Raw genomic sequence first — 23,226 nt, 5'->3', positions numbered from 1 at the left:
GTGTGACAGTTTTTTAAAGGTTCTGTGCTCCCACAAGTGGCTGTTACTGTGTCAAAGAGGACAAGTGTGGGGCACCACAATGACCAGCACTCGCTGCAAGGCTAAAATAATTAGCAAAACTGGGGCATGTCAGTGGTGTGGGGCCCATACAGGAGGGAAAATGACTCACTGTCTGCTAATTGGAGAAAAGGAGGGATGAGAGAGAGAGAGAGAGAGAGAGAGAGAGAAGAGAGAGACAGCAGGAGATAGTGTAACTTACATGGAGAGACAGACAAAACCAGTAGCCTATGGAGTGTGTGTGTGTGTGTGTGTGTGTGTGTGTGTGTGTGTGTGTGTGTGCGTGTGTGTGCGTGTGTGCGTGTGTGTGTGTGTGTGTGTGTGTGTGTGTGTGTGTGTGTGTGTGTGTGTGTGAGCGTGCCTGCGTGCGTGCGTGCGTGCGTGCGTGCGTGCGTGCGTGCGTGCGTGCGTGCGTGCTTGCGCGCGCGTGTGCACACGCGCGTCACACAGGGTGGTACAGCCAGAGTTGAAGAGAGATGGAGGTGACGGGGGGGAGAGACAGATAAATAAATGGATGGAGACACACACGGGCAAACTCATGGCAGGTTTCTCCAAGCGTCTGAAGGTGTAGCCCAGGGGCAGCCAGCCCAGCGCTCTCCACAGATCAAAAGACAGCAGAGGAGGAGGAGGACTGCAGCTGTACGGTGTGGTGTGGTGAGGTGTGGGAGTCCTCTAAAGGCCAGCACTCACTCCGTGGGCAAGGACAGGACGCCACACTAATTGCAAGTGGTCAAGCGGCCTGGGTGAGCTGAGCAGGAAGCCGTGTGGCGGGGAGGGAAGTGGGCTAATTCAAAGAGGCACAGCGAAGAGGGCAGCAGGTTCTTCTCCACAGCATCTCCTCACGACAGGAGACACGAGAGGTGAGAAGCACCACATGATTCATAATAACCAGCTTGAGTGGAGTGGAACTCTGGAGGAGCAGTGCTATTTCCACACACCAGGATACGTGCCTTTTAAAACATGGCTCATGTCACTGGACAGACAAGACCTCCTGCTTTTTTCTTTCTTTTTGTCTTTTCTTTTTACTTTATTTATGACAGGACAGTGAAGGTGGTGACAGGAAGCGAGTGGGGAGAGAGAGACGGGGAAAGCCCGGCAAAGGACTCGGGCCGGGAATCGAACCCGGGTGAGTTGCGTGGTAGACGAGTGCCCTACCGTTTGGCCTCGGCAGGGCCTCCTGCCTTTTTCTTTATGCCTTTGTCGTGTGTAGTCTTTGCGTGTGTGCGTGCGTGCGTGCGTGCGTGCGTGCACCACCAGAGTGAGTGTTGAGTGCCAATGATCTCTGCTGTGGTGCAGCTAGAGCGGGCCCGTCAGGACAGGAGGGGAGCTATCAGTGTTCCAGAACACGTCTTCGTCTCAGCAGACAGACAAGCACTGCTACACATGTGCCCTCCAAACGCTCAGGGCTTCCATCTGCTTCGGAGTGAACATTTTGTTTGTCTATTTTCAAACAGGAAAACAATAAATAAATAAAAAATAGTTCTCTCTCTCTCTGTCCCTGTCTGCCTCTCACCATCCCTGCCTAGAATACCAGTTTCAAAGGCCTTGAGATGTCAATAGAAAGGGAATGGGCCCAAGAGCAAGTATCATGCAACTGGAAAGCAGAAGGGAAAAACATCAGATAAAAAGGAAAGTGTCATCTCAGATCTCACAATACATACAAAACTGTACAGATTAAATTAAAAGTTCCAAACTAGTAGTCATAATAAATTAATTCAAATGAAGAATTACTAATGTGCAAAAAAACATAAACAAAACTAGTTATCTAGAAGCACTCAGAGAGTGCAAACCTCTACCAAGGCCATGGGGTTACAGCCTATTATTTAATTTCAAGTCTTTCTGCCTCTTTGTGGAGTTAGAAACGGCAATGTCAAAATTCAGCCTATGCCACAATGATGAAGAATGTTTTTTTTAAATTCCTGGATCCAGATCAACATCCTGGATCCCGTACAACAACTCCACAAAATTTCATGAAAATCATATTATAACTTTTTGAGTTATCCTGCTGACAGACAAGCAGACAGACAAACACACAAAAAAAAACAATACGACCGAAAAACATAACGTCCTTGGCGGAGGTAATAATAAAGTGTTTACCAAACTAGAGGGATGTATACTGCATATTGTGCTGTATGTATACTGAAAGAGCACCTGAGAGAGTGGTGAAGGATTCTGCTTTGCCATTTGGCATCACGTGGCATCAAGCCCTGAGGTGCGTAAATGAACGGATGGGCAATGAAAACGTTGCCCTCTTACAAATGCAGGCCACTCTCCTCCACCAGTCAAGAGAGAGGCCAAGAGAGAGGCCGAGAGAGAGGCCGAGAGAGAGAGGCATTATTTACACCACACACATTAGCATTGAAAGGCCATCCATTTCAGACAGGGATGCTTGAATGAAAATTGCATTCATTTGCATTCTGACTGTGGAGTGGCCGAGGCAAAAGTTTCTGATGCAGATGGAGCCCATCCACCACCTCCCTCCCCGTGACTGACTGCCCGCCCGCCCGCCATCCTCCCAAGACTGGAGCGAAGCATCTGGGCAAGGGGCCAGGTAACCTCAATTACGGCCCTCATGGCGTACCAGAATATAATTTGGCTTCAGCTGGGCACCGATTTGAATTATCGTGCATCATCATCTTTTCCCGGCTGCTTGTCTACTACTACACACCTTCAGATGGTCACATGTCAACCTCGATCTGCAGTCTGCAGTTTGAGAGGCAGCGTGTGTTGTTGTCACACTAGTTTAGTCGAAATGTGAATGTGTGTGTGGAGTTCACTTCAGGCTAAGGCAGGGGTGGCCAACCAGTCGGAGACCAAGAGCCACATTTTGTAATGTGTCACAGCAAAGAGCCACATCGGCACACAAACATCACGCGGGCATATAAAGATGCGCCCACCAAGATGGGCATCACCCATCCTTCTCGCACCACAGACCAGAATAGGCTACACAACCATCTCTTCTTTTCTCACACAGACACAGACACAGACACAGACACAGACACAGACACAGACACACAGACACACAGACACACAGACACACAGACACACACACACACACACAAAGTGTCAGATTGATGTTACACTCCAACTTAATGGCCTGACTACAATCCTGAATATAAGATAAACCCCCCCCCTTTTTTTTTTTACTGCTTCAATTGTTTGGGGGAAAAGGGTTTTTCAAGATAAAATTGTTGTTTTACATAAGAAGACAAGGGTACACAGGTCAAAATTATGTTCATAAATTCTTTCATATTTTAATAAAACACGTTTCTCAGCATAATTTCCATGAGCACTCGTTATAACAGAGCACGAAGTAACGCGGCACAGAGATTCTCCGCCTCTCTTAGCTCATTCGGGGGTTAGGCGCACAGGCACCGCTTTCTTGCGCTCCGATGATCATTGGATGTCTGACGACACCATCCAAAACAAGGTGGTTCGTCAAATCGCCGTTCATTTTACACATTAATGTTTCAGCGGGTGCTGCAGTCGGCCAGGGGAAAACCCAAAGTTTTCTTTTTGAGACTAAACTGAGCGCGGACAAGCGACAAGTGGATTGAAATTGTTTCCCACCTGCACGCTGTCTGCCCGCACCGCTTTGACAATGGCTGATAGACCACGGCCGACATTCACAGCGAAAACCAGGATAGAACATTATGTATGGCGCTATTTTGTCTATAGCCCGCGAAAATAAGACTATTTTAAACCAAAAACATAATTTCACATTCGGGTCAATAGCCATGAACACTCCTCCTAACAGAGCGCCGAGCTGGCTACGCAGGACAGAGATTCTCGGCGCATCTCTGCTCCAGACGCCTTTCTCTTCACATAGGCCTAGTTTGCACATTTATAACCGCCATATCCGAGCGATAGAATCTACAAATAAAGACAGCACATTTTCTTATTGAGGAGTGATGGCCAAATCTTTCAGGTTAAAACATTTTTGCCGCTATGTTGTCTAGTCAGCGAAAGACGCGGTTTTGAAAGTGCTATTTTTAGAACATAGGCTTAAATCACGTCTTGTATTTGCAGTAACAAATGTCACGCACCAACGTGATCATTCAGGACACATTTAGGCAAGGCCTTCTGTAGTACCAAGACCACAGGACACGTAGGCTATTTGCCATCAACTTTGTGCGCGCAATTCCAATGCATATTTTCTATAAGACATAGCCTAAACACAAACTTGGACATGAACGCAAGAGCCGCAAGTCACCAGGCAAAGAGCCGCATGCGGCTCGAGAGCCGCGGGTTAGCCACCTTTGCGCTAAGGCGTGAATGCAATCTTATCACTGTTGACTGAAGCACAACCTCATAAAGCCAGCTAGATAATGTTCCTGTATTTCCTGATAGGTTATCCATGGCCGCTTGCCATAAAAAAAGCAGCTTGATTCTTTATTTATCTCTACAGTAGGTGGCCATTATGTTATTGAGTACTGTCACACGCGTGAGTCATACATTTTTGTATCTAAATAACTCTGTGATAGTCAGGCAATGCCAGGTCAGATGTGGCAGCACGTTACTTAGTAGAAATCATGGATAACCTGTTTAAATGCAGATCAGGGAAGCTGATGGGAGGACAAATGGGCCAGTTGCCCCAGGCACAGAGAGTGAGGGGTCCAGAATTGGGTCCTCACTATTGGGCAGGGATGCTTTCCAAAGACTTTGTCCCAGGCCCATCCAAAGCTGTCAGTTGGTCCAGAGTAGAATCAATAGACAGCCTACTGAAGTGCTGATCAACACACTGTCTTGACATTCAGCTCACCCGACCGACCTAAAGTGGGTACTTGCCATCTACAATGCAAAGCTACCAACAGGGACGTCATAATCAGTGGCTCACAACTATAATTACGACACCACACGAAACGTGTCTGGTCTCTCTCGTGATGTGATCAGGTGATTTATTTATTACGTTGTCTGTGTCACTGCTAACACTTTGATTCAGAGTAGGCAACCATTCTCATGACTAATTCAATCGGGTGACCTAACTGCAGTAGTGTAGTCTACGTAGAACGCGGGTATACGGAGTATACCCACTTCTAAATTTCAGGGATTTCAGTATACCCACTTAAAATTGATGGATCCATTATTTTGAATAGCACAAATATATACAGTATACCCACTTCAAAAAATGCTCAAATATACAGTATACCCACCATAAAAAAGTAGACTACACCACTGCCTAACTGCTCTTGTCTCGTAATAAAAGAACTGAAGCCATGCTCGCACTACAAAAAGAGAACAATAGAAGCACCTTCTTCTCTGTAGGTGGCCACAACTGTAGCCTCCGAGGCTGCCTGTCAATCCTGACTCATAACCTACCTGACGCACACCAACCCCTGCAATTCAATGACAGATTGCCACAATCAAAGATTTCCTTTTCCTGCTGCTCTGTTTCTATGACACGTGATCTGTATTGTGGAAGGAGACCATTCTTCTGAGATTTGGTAGCGTGGCTGCTTTTGCCTGACGTTCCAACCAGCTCTGGCTGGTGGAGGACAGTTCAGGTTGCCATTTAGAGGTCATGTGAGTTGACGGCAGCAGAACCTGAGCACAGAACAAACAAAAAAAATCACAGACGGGCAGAGATAAAAAAGGTGGGGGGGGGGGGGGGAAGCAAAAACGGTTATAATTTCCCACTAAAATCTCTCTCCCTTGGAATAAGGAAAAAAAAAAACACACACACATTCAATATTCCGCATCTCTCTCTCTGACACTAACATAAACACAATTTGTATGGAGGACGGAAGGAAGCAGGGAAGGGAGGAGGCTCTCATCTTTCAGCCTCTCTTAAACGTGACGAGGGTAACAACAAGAGAGAGCTGTTCACGTCTTCCGGCCCCTCTATCCACATTAAACCTGTGTGGTCTGGTGCCTAACTCCTTCTCCCTGGGCAATCGCAGCAGAGACAGCTTGAATAAAGCTCACACCAAATGCTGGGCTCTCGTCATATGTCTATGGAGAATCTGGAGCTGACAGCCGGAGCAGATGGTGATATGTTTTTCCTCGTGACATCTCCTGGCTCGTAGAGTCTTGTCTTCTGTTTCCTTCCTGGTGAGCCTTGTCTGCCTACCTGTGATGGCCACTGGGCCAAAACTCAACAAGAAATCACACAAAACTTCCAGACTCTCTCCTACATGTCTTCCACCCCCCCGTCCCAACGCAATCTTACCTCAAAACAAGAAAGAAAAGCACCTCTGTGCAAACCATTTGCCAAATAATCTTCATGTTTGCTCCCCTGTCAACACTGACATTTGCCAGAAGTCTCCAAAGTAAAGAGGGATTTCCTCTAATAGATGGCGATACAATGAAATCAACAAGAGCATGACTAAATACACAATCAACACAATCACTACAGACAAAGAAGTACAAGCAGCGACGAAAAGAACCAAGAAAATATTTGCTACAAGCGTCATTCAAATCTCAGGAACATAAAACATACTATACTGGCAGATTTTTTTTAAATATCTGATTCCGAAAACCACAGCACATTAAATGTATTAGCAAAGATTCTCTATTGCATTTAGAACGTCTCTGGTATTAGCTTACTAAATCACTTCATTTTGCTGGTTAGTGTCAAAGTCCCTTGCTAACACTTCCTTCATCCAGTATCAGTTTAATAAGTAACCATGATTGTACTATAATTTGACTAGCTGGGCTGACATCCACCAGGGTTTCCCCCAGTACACTACATTACATTACATTCCCCCAGTACTTCCCAGTGAAGGTGTTCACCTTGACAACAAACGCCTACCACCTTGACTAGGTCCCCTGAAAAGATTTTGTATTGTTCATTTCTTAAGCTGCTTTTCAAAAAGTGTGATCTATAATATATTTCATAAAACACTGCAAAACATACTGTACCCTGTCCAGTCTTGATAGTTATATGTCTCTGATACTGGCTAATACCCCACTTGGTCATCATTATGCTTTAGAAAATAAGTTTATCACAGAGGCGCTGCACTTAAGGGTTCAGATGATTGAGTCCGCCTTTTAACATATTGCTAACACACCACAACTCACATATAGCACACAGTTGACATCAGCACCAACAAACACTTCCTCTGTTCCCTGAATGCTTCGATAAGATTTTTTCAGATTTTGACATCATCATTGGAACCAAAGCCAGACCCCTCGGCAGAAAATGACATGAAGCAGAACTCGTGACTGGATCACCAGACAATAGACCTGCTTTCCACCACCTCCAGGACTCTATCACAATAGAATGCTTATGTCACGCTCATTCATTCCAGTAAACCACACTGGACCTAAGATTGAATGAAAATAATGAATTGGAGTCACCATGAATCAGCAATTTTACATCAATCATAGCTTTGAATCGTAACTTTGAAACTGTGCTCTTCAAATTGGCACACAGCATTATCTTTGATCCATGGCATGAGACAAACTGGACAAGCAAATAACTATTGTCCCATCTATTACTGCTTTGGTCCTACTGCACGTATATCCCATGGAGTCTAGCAGAAGGGGGCCTGACTTGAGCCCTCCATGTACATAAAAGGAGACAGAAGGCTGCAGCACTGTGTGTGCGGTTGTGCAAATCCATGTTACGGTTGGGTACACTCGCACTGTTTGAAACTACAGTAAACCCTTGGGCTTATGAAGCCTCTAAGTCAGAACTGGCCAAATTGGAGTAGCAGTACCCCTGTTGGCTGTTCATGGATTAACCCTGGGGGGTTGCCCAAAATAAATCTGTGAATGGATTTGGCAGCACCCACCACACCAGCGAAAAGTTCACGCACAAACTGCATGTGAAATGAAAAAGACCTTGCGTTTAGACTAACCCCAAATCAACCCAATTGCTATACAATTGCTAATGCTATACCAGTTCAAAACAGCATAGCAAGCATGCTGTACTTAATAGGACATAAGAACATACGTATATAGCAGGGTCACAGCATGCATCTTCAATAATGAACTACCCGGATAAGCGACATCCCAACAACACCATGCAATATTTACATTAAATTTAGGGTGAATGAACACTGTCTCGGATGCTGTAGTGGTCTGTAGTAGGAAACCAGGCTTGCAAGTTGCTAGGACATGAGTGAGATAGCTCACAGCAGGTTATAGCAGGCAAGTAGCTTGCATATGCATGCGGGCATGCAGTCATCATGACAGAGCCACTAGGACAAATCAGTTATGAGAAAGATTCTTTTTTCCTTTTAGGATTGTTGTATGATAGCAACAGACAAAACGTGGCCAGTGAACATTTGGAAGAGGAAATTTAATCCTGCACATATAAGGGAGCCATGAAAATCAACAAACAGTTCCCTGTTATCTCTTTTTTTTTAAATGAAAAGAGGCCTCTTTCAAAGTGCATTGAGACCTATTAGGTTAAAAAAAATGATTTGACGTATTCATTTCTTTAGAAATGACATTAATCCAGTTCACACCTTTCAACAGGTGCAGTCGCCTCCTTGCCATATCTGCCTTCACTTGCACAGACGAAGAGCGACAATGCCTTGAGTCAATGGCACAACCAACCAAAGCATCATTTCTCATGCCAGAAGACCTTGGGGAGTCTTTGATTTACAGTGGCGTGTCAAGACAAAGTTTAATTCCTCCAGGTGTCCAGAGTAAAAAAAAGTTTTGAATAAAATATGAAAAGCAATAAAAATGGTGCCAGTGGAGTTCCAAAACAGACACAGCCCTCACCATAGCCCCGCCTGACCTTTCTGCAAGGATGCACATGAGCAGGAAAAGCTTTTAGAGCGCTTACGTCTGTTTTCAATATCAAACACATGCCCCTCAAGCCTCCCAGAGGGGAACCAATGGTGAAAAAAGTCAAAGGTGTCTCGTTTTAAATAGTATTTATTTATTTAAGTAACAAAGGTATGCAAAAATGCACACCCCTAGAAAAGCGTGGGTCTCAATGAAAACAATAATATATATATATAATATATTTTACATTATTGTGAATGCTAGGAAGTGAGAACTAGAGCAGGAGAAATTGTGACTCTATGCAAACAAAATCTTGCAGTCAAAGACTGCAGCCATACAGTACAATCTGGGTGTGAAAATTGTCCAAACTGCCAAAAGCCTGACAAGAATCAGCAGAGTTATTTAAACTACTCATCTACTTGCACACCGCCACTCCCCCCAAAATCACTCCCCATCCTGGCAGCAGATATTCAAAGTCCACAAACGGTACAGTACAGTATATCTTCCATGTCCTCCTATATCTTCAATGGGCAAGGGAATTCAGAGCGGTTCCCGCCACAGCAGCGAGATAGCCTCATGCATAAGGTTCTACTGAGGGAAATGAAATGAACTCTTTCTTTGAAACTCCGAAACCACACATACTGTATCTCTTGAGTCTTCTGGTATGTTTACCCTGTAGGTCATATCTGAAGAAGAAGCACAATCAAAAGACCTTCAAGGTACGGCGAAAACAGTTTGTGTGAACTGATCACACTATGCAGACTGACAAGGTTTTTATGATACAGCAAGCCAATCAGTTCTGATAGGTTACCTCAGGCAGACACACTAACGATGACAAAAAAACAGACTGAGGAGAATGTCGTTGCCATTACACATGACACGCTGCCCGAAAAATCAACATGTTTTAAAAAATAAAACTACGCGGGTCTGGCAAGACAGCTAAATGGCAGCCTGTCCGACTGTGTGTTTATTCACTGAGACAAGATGAGCCAAGTTCCCCTCAGCCGGGATGCGGTGCTGCTGCGGCTGCTGCCTGAGCGTTCAAAGGGGAGCTGCGCTACACCTGTCATTGATGACCGATGAGCTGCACTGCCTGTGGTGGTGGATTTAGGGAGGGGATGCATCAAACTCTGCTACTAATAGATGAAGGAAAACAGCATATACGTCAAACACGTATGTCGACTACAGATGTTATTGAATTGTCTGACATGTGCAACAGTACTCACATGGAAACAATTATGTCTGAGACAGTAATTGAACAGATGCCAATGCAACAGGCAAGACAAACAAAACCATTCACAAGTGTCACTGATTAGTGTATGAGGGAATCAATGTACAAACATTAGCAAACATCTTTCATTTTCCATGCGCGTGTGTGTGGGTGTGGGTGTGGGTGTGTGTGGGCATGCATGTGTATGCGTAGGGTGGTGTGGAAAAGATTTTTCAGAACAGGGCGATAAGACAAGACAGGATGAACTTCACTCAGAAAAGATGTTTGAACAAATGGCCTTTCATATTATGCACTTGCTATTCTCTTCGACTATTCTATTACAACCTAACACATTGAAATGAAAGGTCAAGAGTGACTACACTGTCTAACGCCAGAACGCATTGGCAAACGCAGTGTGAGTAGGACCAGGCGGTTGGAGCACACACCCTCTGCTCTCTTAAGCAGAGAATAATACGCACTAGCCTACTGCTAAGAACATTCATGTGTTTTTAAGACGGCCCTAATGAGCAATTTGGATCTCAATGCCGTTTCCTCACCATCCTCCTTAATTTTCACTGATAGGAAGAGGGAAATAAAGATCACTCCCAGGCAACTGCAATCGATTTCAGGACAAGTGAAGCATCTGGACAGCAGGAGTTCTACAGACCCCCAATCAACTTGTCACCCTTAATTAGGTAGAGCTGGAAGATAGCTGTGTATAACACGCTTTCCCAAAAAACGTCGGGGGAAGGAAGCACATTTTTTCACAGGCCATTTTATCCCCACTGACTGCAAGCCTGAGCGGGAAAGCAGCATGGCTTCTTGCCTTCTCCACGGTGACTGAGAGGGAAGATGCTCTGCACTGAGTCCATGCTCACATGCAGTCCTATCCTTCTCTCTACTTCCGTATGTTGTGCTACCATAGCAGCTACCATAGTTAGCGACATTTGAGAAATCCACCCCTGGTGAAGGTGAAGGTGAAGGATAAGGTTACACTTGTCAGGTTTGTCAGCAGCCAAAATGCACATTACGTAGGGGGGAGGAAATCGTACGGACAGGAGGTGGGTGGGTGGGTGGGAGGGTTGATTAAAGACCATTATTATCTCTGTTCACCTCCATCTTATAATTGCCCAGCAGACTCAAAATTATAGGGAGGGAAAAGAAAGCCACACAAGAAGAGCATATGATCAGAAAAAGTTCCTACACTATACAGTTTTGTGAGATGATGTTTTGTACCTGTTGAGAAACAGAGGTAAAGATGCCATGCCAGCAAATCACCCTGCTAAATACTGTCGGTCCTGTCATCAATCTAATCCTAATAAACTCTCACATTAAAGTGATTATAATGTCAATTCTTAATGTGTTAATTCCATATAGAAAGGGTCGGAAATGTATTAACCTGACTGAACCTGCATTTAGCCAAACTCCACACTAGGGTGTTCCGCTTTCCGGTTAAGATGGCAGACAGATTGTTTATTCAATCACATGCAAGGACTTTTGATAAGGAGCTTCATTACAGCTGCCGTTAAAAACCAAAGAAGAAGAAAAAAAACAGAGCAAGAAGAAGGAGCCTCATTAGAAAAAAAACGTGTTGGTTCTGGGGGGTACCCAGATGGTATTGTGAAGGCGAAGGCTAAATATACCACCTAGGTAGGGATGCATTACAGCAGGCTTTTCATATCTTAAGTCAGGATCTTCTGGATCAACCGGTATCCTTGGGGACCACAGAGCCTCACTGAACATCAATGCCTCCTTCCATCTCTGTTGCAGAGCTCCTAGTCTAGCCACACTACACACACATCAAACCAAGTTGAGCGAGAGTCTAGGATCTCATCAAAGGCAGCTCTCTCAGCATCCAACAAGGATGTGTATGATGCACACTGATTTGTCGACCAGTTAGGATCATCAATGGAGTCACTAGACCCCCCGGTCTAGAGGTGATGTATATTTGCTCCTACTATATGGGTGTCTAGCTCAGAGCTGTCCAAGTAATGACTGCATGACAGGGTCCATCAGAAATTAACAGGATTTGGATACAGTAAATTAATCCATGTTTACTAGTTTACTATTGCGATACCCTACTCTTACGGCTTCCCCAAAAGTCACGGGCAGGCGGAACTAATCCAAAATGCTGCTGCTAGAATTCTAACCAAAACAAAGTAAAGAGATAATATCACTCCTAAGCCATTGCACTACCACCCAGTGAGGTTTAGAACAGAGTTCAGGTTTAGTTATCTAGAAGGACAGCTGTGTATGATAATGTGCTTTAAAAATAATATTGAATTATATTGACTGATATTGACATTGATGACAGAACACAAGAAACACTACCAGTGACAAGATTATTTGGTGCCTTGCCTGTGTATCATTTAGAAAGGGAGGTACTGTAGGTGTCATAGTGGGCACCATAAAGAGCATGGTGGTCAGGGTTGCAGAACCCTGCTGTATATTTCAGTCTGCCTTGCTGCGCACTTCACTTCACACAGGTTATTTTAGTCATTAGCCAGCGTGTCTACCTGTCTGATTAAGTTCTGTGCTTATTCGGGTGGCTGGCTCAGTTAATGGCTCAACAAAAAAATGAGTTTTTTCCCTCTTCTGGAGCTGAGGATCTGCCCGTGTCTCTCTCTCTCTCTGCATGGGAGACGATAATACAGTGATGTGGCTTTCATCTCCCTGAACAGGTCAGTGAATGGCAAAATCTACTGAATGGATAAAAAGTACGTTTACCATTTTACCAGGAGAAAAAAGACCCTTTGAGATTATGCATCTCTTTTCAATGGCGTCCTGACCAAGAAACAGCACAAGTTACAATATTAACATTTCAATTGGAGTAGTCTGTGATTTGTGATGTGTGCACTGCACTTGCATAGGCATTCTGGTTATAAACATGACAGGGCAGTCACAGTGAACATCATAGCATGGTATTTCTCATGAGTACAGAGAGCATGTGTATTTTTTCCTACTCAAGAGGAATTTACCTCCACATAAACTGCCATATGTGAGTCACGGTCAAACAACACAAAATTAAGAAGAGGAGCATCAATAATAGCCTGGTCCTGACCATTCCATAATACTACCATTTCATTTCGTATTCATGGTCTGGAGATTGTTTGATCTGACGCGATTGCAGGAAGCGGGAGGGAACAATCAGAAAAAAATCGGAAAAACCAGGTTAAGTTGTGAACAAACATGTCTGACGTCTATCTTTGGCGATGTAGGACCGTTTAACAAACATGTCTGACATCCTACCGTAGGATAAAATTACAACGTAGGACCGTTTGTCAGAACACCAGACAAAATCCTGCCGCTCAATATCGCTCCACAGAAAACAGCTACCAGACGTAGTGCGGAGCCATGTCTCTTGGCGGAAGTACGTAGGATGGTCGTGAGGCCAGCAGTGTAATTTTGTGCGCCTTAATATGTGCACTTGGACTGTACCAGAGGGCTGCAGGCACAGTTTCCTCCTAGCAAAAAAGAGAAAGTTAATTATGTTTTTCCAACACCCTATTCCCAAAGGGACACCAGTTCCACAATCTGTGGGGAGCTACTGAATGTAAAACAGATTGTTGAAGGCACTGTATCAGAGAGAGTAGAGAGAGAGAGGTTCCATTGGCCCATTGTTTCCGGGTTATATTATTGCAAGGGGGAGGGAGGGAGTGGACCTAAGGACTGTTCTATTCAATGCTAGGAGTATTATGACACGCCCCTTTAGGCAGACCGGAACCTGGTCATGTTAGGTGCCCATAGCAACCTATTACATTGGCATATCTCTATACTTAAAGAATCTCTGACTGTATCTTCCCACAGGCAGAAAGAAGAAATATTATTGGTTTTGTTAATGCACAGCCAACCTTGGGATTATGACAAGCAATGACCTTAGATCCTCAGAAACAACCAGCTACCGTTATGCTTTAGTGTAGTCTAGCCATCAGCCCTGGCATATATTCAGAACACGGTATATCAATTGTGTATGCTCCATTTCCATTGTGATTACTGTTGTAGGTCCAACACATACCGTATGGTGCAGGTACGTACCCCTACTTTTTGTTGGAGAAGGACACTAAGCTGCAGCATATAAATGTGAGATGAGGTTAGGCGTTCAATAATGCAACAAGCCCACGTACAGCTACCAGACATAGATATGGAGAGAAACAGTATTGTGGATTGTGGTCTTCCATTCTTCACAGAGTGGCTTTCTTCGTATCTCTCTCTCTCTCTTACATCTCTCTCTCTCTCTCTTGCTCTCTTGCATCTCTCTCTCTCTCTCCCGGGGATACACACATAACAACATCTGTCTATCTCAGAGGAAAGCGTGACACCTCCTCTCTTAAGCTCCTGTCACTCACCAGTCACAGACAAGGTTTCGACTCTCTCTCTTTCTCTCTGCCCATTTGGAGTAGCTTCTCCAGTACTGGTGCTGTTGCTTCAGTCAGGGCCGAAGGGGGCTCGTGGCCTGAGCGTGGCGCTCCAGGAGCCAGAGATCCCCCCTCAGGGGACGTAGGTAGAGGCCCCCTGAGGGAGAACCTGAAGCAGCCAGTAGGGAGTTCGAAATAGACCTCAAAACTCCCCCGGGGACTGACTGACCACATCAGTCATCATAGCCCATGCTCACCGTACAAAGAGAAAGTCTGTGTGTGTGTGTGTGTGTGTGTGTGTGTGTGTGTGTGTGTGTGTGTGTGTGTGTGTGTGTGTGTGTGTGTGTGTGTGTGTGTGTGTGTGTGTGTGTGTGTGTGTACCATGTGTATCTGCACTGCAAACTGGGTCAGTGTGAAGATTGTGAAGAGCAACTCCGCTGAGTCTGCATTTTTTTTAAAAACTTACCGCACAGTAAATTCTGGGGGCAGGAAAAAAAGGTGTTTAATACAAATATCTGCCTGAGGAAGATGGGTTGTTGTGCTTCAGAAATGAAGTTTGATAAAGTAAGCACAGAAGAGCACACACCTGGGATGCCGGATGCTTGTAGGCGTTCAAGGATTTAAGTGTGTTTTAACTTACTGCTCACATTTCCGAGACCAAATATTCAGCTTTCTGTTTATCAGTAAATGTGTACAAGTGGGAGCATGTGTCTACGTGTGTGTGTGTGTGTGTGTGTGTGTGTGTGTGTGTGTGTGTGTGTGTGTGTGTGTGTGTGTGTGTGTGTGTGTGTGTGTGTGTGTGTGTGTGTGTGTGTGAGAGAGAGAGAGAGAGAGAGAGAGAGAGAGAGAGAGAGAGAGAGAGAGAGAGAGAGAGAGAGAGAGAGAGAGAGAGAAATTCACAAGCCCAAAAACATCCACTTTCAATGTTTTTTGAGCGGATCATTGTAAATTGCCTCGTGCTATACCACAATGTGTGATTGAAGCAGGTGCTTCATTTAGTGTTCACAGTGTGAAAATGAATATTCCTATATTAAAACCTGCATTTCCAAACAACCTAAAATAGAAAAAGGGAGGGGAAATAAGAAGCATCCACGTGACAAAAAGGATTTCCTTTCACAATACTAATACTAATGCTGCCTGTGTCTTTTGGTAGGAAAGCCGTCTGTGGCACTGCAAGCAGTGACATTTGAGCATGACTGACTGACTGACCAAAAAAAAAGTGCCACCTGTTCTCGGTGTGGCAGATTAGAGAGCAAAACACGCGGCTTTATACCGTGCCAGGAGAGATAGCCAGCCAGGAGCGACGCGCTAGCGAGTGCTAAAGCCCAGCCACTGGCTCAATACACCGCACGGCGCACACACTCACCCATAACCTCTTCACGAGTCCTGGCGGCATTAGGCTCAACCGCTCCACCCCCGAGGCTTTCTCTGCCTTATTTGCATGAAGTTATGATGTGAAAAAGGCCCCCGCTGGCGACATGTAAATCAGGCAATCTGGAGGGCACAGATTTGGACAATATTTTTTGCGCTGATCGGTGGCCCGCTCATCTTGAAAGTGTTTTAACAGGATCGAATTAAAAAGCAGGCCATGTCATTTGCAAATCCAAATGGCAAGTGCTGGCTGTGGGGCTGGAAGGGGGAACATGTCTGCGAGGCCATCTGCAGGAAGGCCTCGCAGTGATGGGGTCCATTAGTTATAATCTAGCTGCACATATTCCAAATGGCCTACATTTACCTGTCCGATTAAAACCCGGTTGAATGATCACCTGGTTGAATTGAACAGGGGAAACTTGGTGATTTGGAAAAAGCGGCACTGCATTCTAAATTCAAGGTTTGCCATCACTGTCTGGCTGTGAAGGGGGCACACCTGACCTGATCCTCAAGCCCCATGATGGTTGCTAAGAGCATGTTGTTTGGGCTGTGGTAGTGTAGCTTCAAACAACACAGCACATCAACCCATCTTGGACTCCACCCTTCATAAGGTAGATAGCGGTGAGAAAATGAGGAAGATGGAGGTGGGGCAGAGAGAGAGAGAGAGAGAGAGAGAGAGAGAGAGAGAGAGAGAGAGAGAGAGAGAGAGAGAGAGAGAGAGAGAGAGAGAGAGAGAGAGAGAGAGAGAGAGAGAGAGAGAGAGAGAGAGAGAGAGAGAGAGAGAGAGCGGTGGAGCTTCTGCACACCTGTTGTGCGGGCGCCATGTGGCCTCACCCATCTGTAACTCCGGCTGAACATTTGAGCACTTTTGGAAGAAAAAAAACAAGGTGCCAGACGTGAGAACTTTGAGCAATAGCAAATCTTCGTTTTCTTTTTTCTTGCATCCCACCACAGTGGCACCAAATGATAAGCTGTGCACAATGGCCAGATGGACTGTGTGCTGTGAATAAATACCAGGCAGTCCTCGTTCCACTGATCTGCATTCTGGGAAGGAAGGCGATGTTCCCGAAGGCACCCCTGTCCAACTCCTCGCCTACCGCCAGTCTTGAAAGAGGAGAAATCCCTTCGACATGGATACAGAAGCTACAATACAATCTTCCAAATGGCCTGGTTCTACCTGTCCAAATGCCCTATTTGGACGGGGAAAAACCAGGTTATTTGGCATATGTGGCACTGGATTGTTAGCCTGGCGATGCCATCCTATGTACTTCCACCCAAAGATTTTGGCTCCACACATAGTTTTGCTAGCTCGGTTTGCTCACTATTCTGCCAATCAGCAAGCAGTTGAGAGTGGTGACGCAGAACTCACCCACGGAGTCCGCTACTGATTGGTTAAGGTAACACTATTCACACTTTTGCCTTGTTTTTTGCATGCTCTTGCAGCACTATATTGTAACAGTCATGCTAATAAAGCACAATTTGAATTTTAATTCGAATTCAACAATCAACAGATGGCTTTCGCCCAGCCCACTGGATTGTAGCTCCTGAATCCAAGTAGTCATCATGCTCAGCTTGTATTTGTACAAGTAGTTACACCTCTTCACCTACGCTTTATAACTGGATGGAAATGGACAACATAGTGCAAAGGCTGTGATGAGTGCATGGGGAACCACACAACATTGAGGCTTGTGTTGATAGTCAGCGTGAAATAATGTTCACTATCATTAACAAACAATAGAACAAAAATCTGCCTTGTACTGTAAAATATGCGTTCTGTGTCATCACAGCCTTAGTGGGTATACTGTGATCACTTCCCCTCCCCTTCTGTCCCATAACTCTAGAGTGCTTAACAAACCTGTTGACTTCGCATGTTTCTAGGCATAGCTCCAAAAGGGTTTCTATGTTGGATTATGCATGTGAACTACACTCCTGATGCAGTACCAAAATGTGATGGCTAGCTACTACAACAAATTTTCTATCTGAAAAAACTTGTAAGACTAGTAAACTTGTGAAACTACTAAAAGATGCAACAAGCAACAACATGCATAATACTGATAACCGGTGTCTCTGACAACAGGTGTCTCTGATAACATAATACTGTTAACGGGTGTCTCCTCAATACAAAATCACTCATCTCTACAATTTTTAACTACTTTGATTATTTTAATGTTACTGAATGTCACTTTGATGAAATAGAATAGAAACCCTTGCTAAACCCTTAAGACACTACAATTGTTATAAATGAGCTGTTACTAAATTGGTAATGACCAAGTCATTGTCATAGTGGTGTAGTACTATGGTAGTAGAGTTTTTTCAGTGACTATTATAACGTCCCAGAGGCAGGACGGTGCCTGTTAAGAGGCAACTTAGAAAATAAAATTCACATGAGCTATAACTAAGCATTCTTTCTATCTAAATTAATGGATGGAGATGAAATGGAAGCTCAAAAGTCAAAAGTTTTGTTTTTTTAATTGGTTTAATAGTTTCAATTTAAAACTATGTAGGACTTGAAACTAAGTAATTTGATCTCACACATTAATGTCACTGCCACATCTTGCTGTCACATTCATATGTTGACAAATAAATGAGTGTGTGGTGGCAATGAATGTAATGTTCAATCTAATAGAAACAATATTGCCCTGTAGCAGTGGGCTGCAGCTACTGTACATCATAGAAATATAATACAAACACAAGAAAAGGTGAGCACTGAACAAGTGTCCTTACTTACACACAACAGAGTTGAGCTACAGTCTGTCTTCCGGCCTCTCCAAAACACCTGATTCAAGTGTCTGCTAAGACGCGGGGAGGGGCGGTGAAGGGGAAACACGTTGTCTTAGCACATCTATTGTTTACTGCTCCACTTTTACAGGTCAAGTTCACCCTGACAAACCGTCTGCTGTGGCTTGTTGGGAGAAAAAGCACAGTGTGAAACGGTGTGTCACGGTCAACAGTCTGTTGAATACAGACACAGCCATCAGTCATCCCAATCTCAGAGCACAAGGGGGTGAAACAAAACCTACCACCGAGGAGAAGTGAAAAATGATGAGTCATTCTTGCAAAAGTTCTTGTTCTCATACGTCGGATAACATGCGTCGGTATCGCTATCGGGGACATGGCATGAGATTTTCTGCGCATACTTAAAGTAGGCTTGAAGTGACTGGACTGAATAACATGGCCATAAAGATTTTCCTTGAAAACCACAACTGAGACGAATGTGAAAATATTAAAAATATAATTTCAAAAGGGGGTTTAATTATATAGTAAATTAAGAACGACGGCAAGATGTTAACAATAGCAGGATTGACAGCAGAGGCTGTTTCATGTGCATCCAGTGACACCTAAGTATTATGGCATTATCGCATTCAGAAATGGCAAGACTTTGAGTCCTTTTGGAAAAACACAATGTGTCTCAGTTCTCTTCGGCGCGGTGACACTAAAACTGCAGCTGAACAGACAGCCTGAAGCTGGCTTGGTGACAGGATGGTTATTAGTGTCATTGTTCCTCCTACCTGCCTCGTACTCTGTGAGACTGGGTACAAGGATGTGTGCAGCTGGGTTTTTTGCTTCCTCTTTGTATCTCCTGTTGTCTGACTGACACACGCACACGCACACACACACACTGTACACACTCAAAATCCGCTAATCAACTTACACAGGCACATTCATCCATATGTCTCGCTCCAAATTACGCACTTTGCTTTCATTTGAATCTGGGAAACGACAGCATCAGTTGATCAACAAAAAAGCCAGAAAATAAATACGTATCTCCACTGCAGGGTAAGGTCATTTTTTTCCGACATTTTATCGAGTCGGGATTTGCATCCTACCTACAAAATCTCCCATCATGCAGCCTTTCCTGCCATTTACTACATACATGTCTACAGTATGTTTCCTGCACCACCAGCACCACGGCACGGCCACCCCTCCTCCACCCACATGAATCCCTACCCACCACACCGCTGCAGAGGCTTAGTGAGCTGCGGAGGTTTACAGCAATCAAGCTGCTGGTGCCACCGTGTTGCGGGGTCGCCACGCCAAGCCAGGCCAAAGAGGTCAGACGCGACCCGCGGTCAAATGACGGCACTATCCGCTATATACCAAGTGGCATGGCCGGCGTCTCCTCTAATCCCAGAGTTAACCTACATTTCACTGAGCTGATGGCGGCGGGGAGGGGAGTTAGCTGGCATGCATTTTGTATTATTCATCAAGGCCTTTAGGAATCTCTTGAAGGGAGAAAGGGACACCTACATATTTCAATCACATGTGAAGGGAGCTGTTCATCTTTTTCACTTTTTCTTCTGATGTGCCTCACAATAGACGGCCCCCAACTCTGATTTCTCTGAAATATCTGCACTGTAACGAGGCAGGATATATATTCAATCACATAAAAATCATTCCCCAAGTCTTACTACGACCGTACATGTGGAGGAAGCGGTTGATCTTTTTCACTTTCTCTTTTGGGTACAATAACATTGGCTGTCCCCCGACTCTAACTGGAAGTGCTCGCCCTTCCCCTCAGCTCTGACCTTTGCCTGCCCCATAACTTCCTTTCCAGTAAGCCAGGCATAAGGGGGGAGGGATGAGACATCAGGGAAGCTGTCATGAGAGGGCAAAGAGGTCAGTTATCCTGAGCGCAAGAGAATTGGGTCCCTATGACATTGCATGTATTGTACTGTAAAGGGAGGGGCATCTCAGATGACTTTGTCATGGGCCCGGCCAAAGCTGTCAGCGGCCTTGCGAGGCCTACAACCCCTTCCCCTTGCGAGACCCCTTCCAACAAATTGACATGAACAGCCATTGGCAACAAAGGGATCTGTTTCCCGCCTCTACTGTAGCCCACAGCGGCACGATAACAAAACACCGAGGTGTTACAAGTGAGAGCACCTTTTTTTGCAGATTCTCTTCAATGGTGGTAATCAGCTTGTGAGAAGAGTCGTGCCAACCCTTGCAAAAGTGTGTAAGTGACTGTGAAACTGAAAACAAGGCAATACAACCAAAAATGTCATTGCTTTTGGTTGGTAGTAGAGGATGACATTTTTTAGGAATTCCCGTGGGTCCCGCGGGATGGGAGTAAAAATTTGAAAGATGAATGGGATCGGGCAGGAGTGGGAATAAAGATGAATGGGAGCGGGCAGGAGCGGGAATAAAAATGAATGGGAGCGGGAATGCCGCTTATTTTTTCTTTAAAAAGCAAACAAAAAAAGCCTCGTTTTTTTTCACAAAACGGGAGTGGGGTTGATTTTGAGTGGGAGTGGGCGGGATTGGGAGACATTGTTTTCAGGAGTGGACGGGATGGGATTCGTTTCTTTTACTCCAGTTCGGGATGGGACGGGATGGGAATTTTTTTCTGGGACCGGGATGAGACGGGAGTGAAAATCCACTCCCGTGTCATGCTCTAGTTGGTAGAGACCAAACCCAACTCCATGCTGTTTTCATTGGCGCTGTGGTGCACAGCGCTAAGACACCTCCTCTAAACTTGGCAAGGCCTCCATGGTGGATCCAGGTACCAATCAGGCCTTGGTCATTTGCCAGCCCTATCCCATCTCTTTACCTCCCGGGGTGCATTCCAATATGCACACTCCCGTCCTCCACTTGTGCTTGTGGCCTCGCCCCACCTCCTGGCCCCACCTCCATGGACAAAACAATAACGTTTCCCAACCTAGCCACATCATCTTTTGGGGGACTGTTTTTCATTCATTTTCCCAATTGCAAATAAGAAAATGACATTAGAATTGTTTTTTCATCATTGACATCATCATGAGGTCACAAGCAGGCGAGTGAGCAAGAGAGGACGGAAGTCCACATATTGGAATCCACCCCCAGTCATTTCCTGTCATCTCCACACTGTATCCTGTTAAATGTCCTTTAATTTAACAGAATTGTCAAGGCTGTTGACGGTAAATACACAAAGTAGATGCTGCAGCTGGTCTTGAAAGGTTGTGCAGCACAGAGCACAGGTTGTGTTGCTGCTACAGCTCTAAATGGGATAAAGCCAAGGCGCAAACAAATCCCCAAAATAAATAACATATTTTCTGAAATCTTTTGAAAGTGATTTACCTGTTTGTCGCGGTCCTTGTCCTTTGCCTTCCCGCTGCCAGAGACCCTGGAGGAGGGGGGGATGTCGCGGGGGATGACAGAGATCTGGTGCAGTGGCATGTTCATCCCAGCTGACCGCGCGGTGGGACTCACTCACTCACACACTCGCTCGCTCGCTCACGCTAGCGCTCAGACGATGACGACGCTCCGGCTGCCACCAACATGTTGATGATGGGTTCAATAGCACAACCCCTCCCAGTAGGACCGCACACACCTGAGGAGAGCGCAAGAAGGAGACCACCGTTCATTATGGCTTGGTCATTATTCGACTGTGAACGATATGTTTGTCCACTGCAGTTGGCAGACACTTTTATCTAATGTGACAAGCAATAATTAGAAAAAGACATCACGCATTTATAGACAAAGCACAGTTGACTAAAAGTGAAATAAAAAATTGACTTGTGTGAAAATAGATGAAAACATAGGCACTATGCACATGTAAAAAAACACTCAACTTTGGGCCCTGTCTTACAAAATTGAGGCACTACATAAAAAGTCTTCATAGAAACCTACAGTATGCTTATCAATCCTCTGAGCTGTACATAACATGTACATATGTCCAGGGAAAACATGTCAGCCTTTATATAAATCCAAATGATACCAGTAATATTAATGTCGACAGGGGCAGCATAGCCAATTACGGCCTGTTGCTTCTCCATAGGCGTGTAATGAGTGTATTTACCGTATGGGAAGTGAGCCCAGGGCTCATGCTGAGAAGTCATGAAGACCGTTTATAAATAGCAGTGTTTTTTTATACTTCTGCTCCAGTAACCATCTGCTGCAGTCTTAACAGCAGTTTAAAAATTCTGACCTCTTTCTGGCTGTGGCAAATTGTACCTTTACAGTGTTTAGTGCAGAGGCTTGGCCATGGAGCCACATTTGTTACGCAGCACCAGCTGTGTCTCTTGTGAGTCTTTTACAACAGACAGGTACTGTACAAACTTGTGCAAAACATTGGCTAAAGCAGAAAGAAGGGCTGTGCAATTGATCAAAAATCGTGATCTGATTCGCAGCAATTAACAAAACGAAAATCGTGATTTAATCATGATCGCACGTGGGGAAATGTAGTGGCTGGTGTTTCTAACCAAAAATCTGTAGGCCCGCCTAAGCTTCATGCTATTGCCTTTTACATAATTATTGCAATTCAGTTTTACTCATGTAATACATTGTTGTTATAGTTGAATAACCGTGATTAATAATGGTGATTTCAATTTTGATCCAAATAATCGTGAATTCTCATTTTTTTTACATACTCGTGCAGTCCTAGCAGAAAGTGCCAGTGAGCACCGAAGTTATAAGAAGCAAGACGATCTAGCCTGAAACATGGACATGCATCGGTAGGAAAGCGAGAGCTCTAAATGCCCATGTTTACGTGTAGCCAAGAAACACCTCAAGGGCTGCTTAAAGTTTAATACATCTTCTAACACACCTCCCAAAGGGACTGTGAGAGGTAAT

General features: G+C 44.8%; 1 protein-coding gene across 4 annotated transcripts in view; it reads right to left on the bottom strand.

Annotated features, from left to right (window-relative positions):
- The window catches only part of marchf8 (membrane-associated ring finger (C3HC4) 8), a 99,676-nt gene that overhangs the window by 56,586 nt on the left and 19,864 nt on the right, over positions 1-23,226 (bottom strand). For all 4 annotated transcript variants that reach the window (XM_063191685.1, XM_063191681.1, XM_063191683.1 and 1 more), the window contains one exon: positions 21,733-21,985. In XM_063191685.1, the coding sequence (XP_063047755.1) occupies positions 21,733-21,837 (105 nt within the window). In that variant the 5' untranslated portion in view covers positions 21,838-21,985. The remainder of the gene's footprint in view (positions 1-21,732; positions 21,986-23,226) is intronic.

The sequence above is a fragment of the Engraulis encrasicolus genome, chromosome 24 (genome assembly GCF_034702125.1).
Source record: "Engraulis encrasicolus isolate BLACKSEA-1 chromosome 24, IST_EnEncr_1.0, whole genome shotgun sequence".
Classification (NCBI taxonomy): domain Eukaryota; kingdom Metazoa; phylum Chordata; class Actinopteri; order Clupeiformes; family Engraulidae; genus Engraulis; species Engraulis encrasicolus.
Note: the sequence above shows the minus strand (reverse complement) of the source record. Positions and strands in the feature narration are given on the sequence as shown.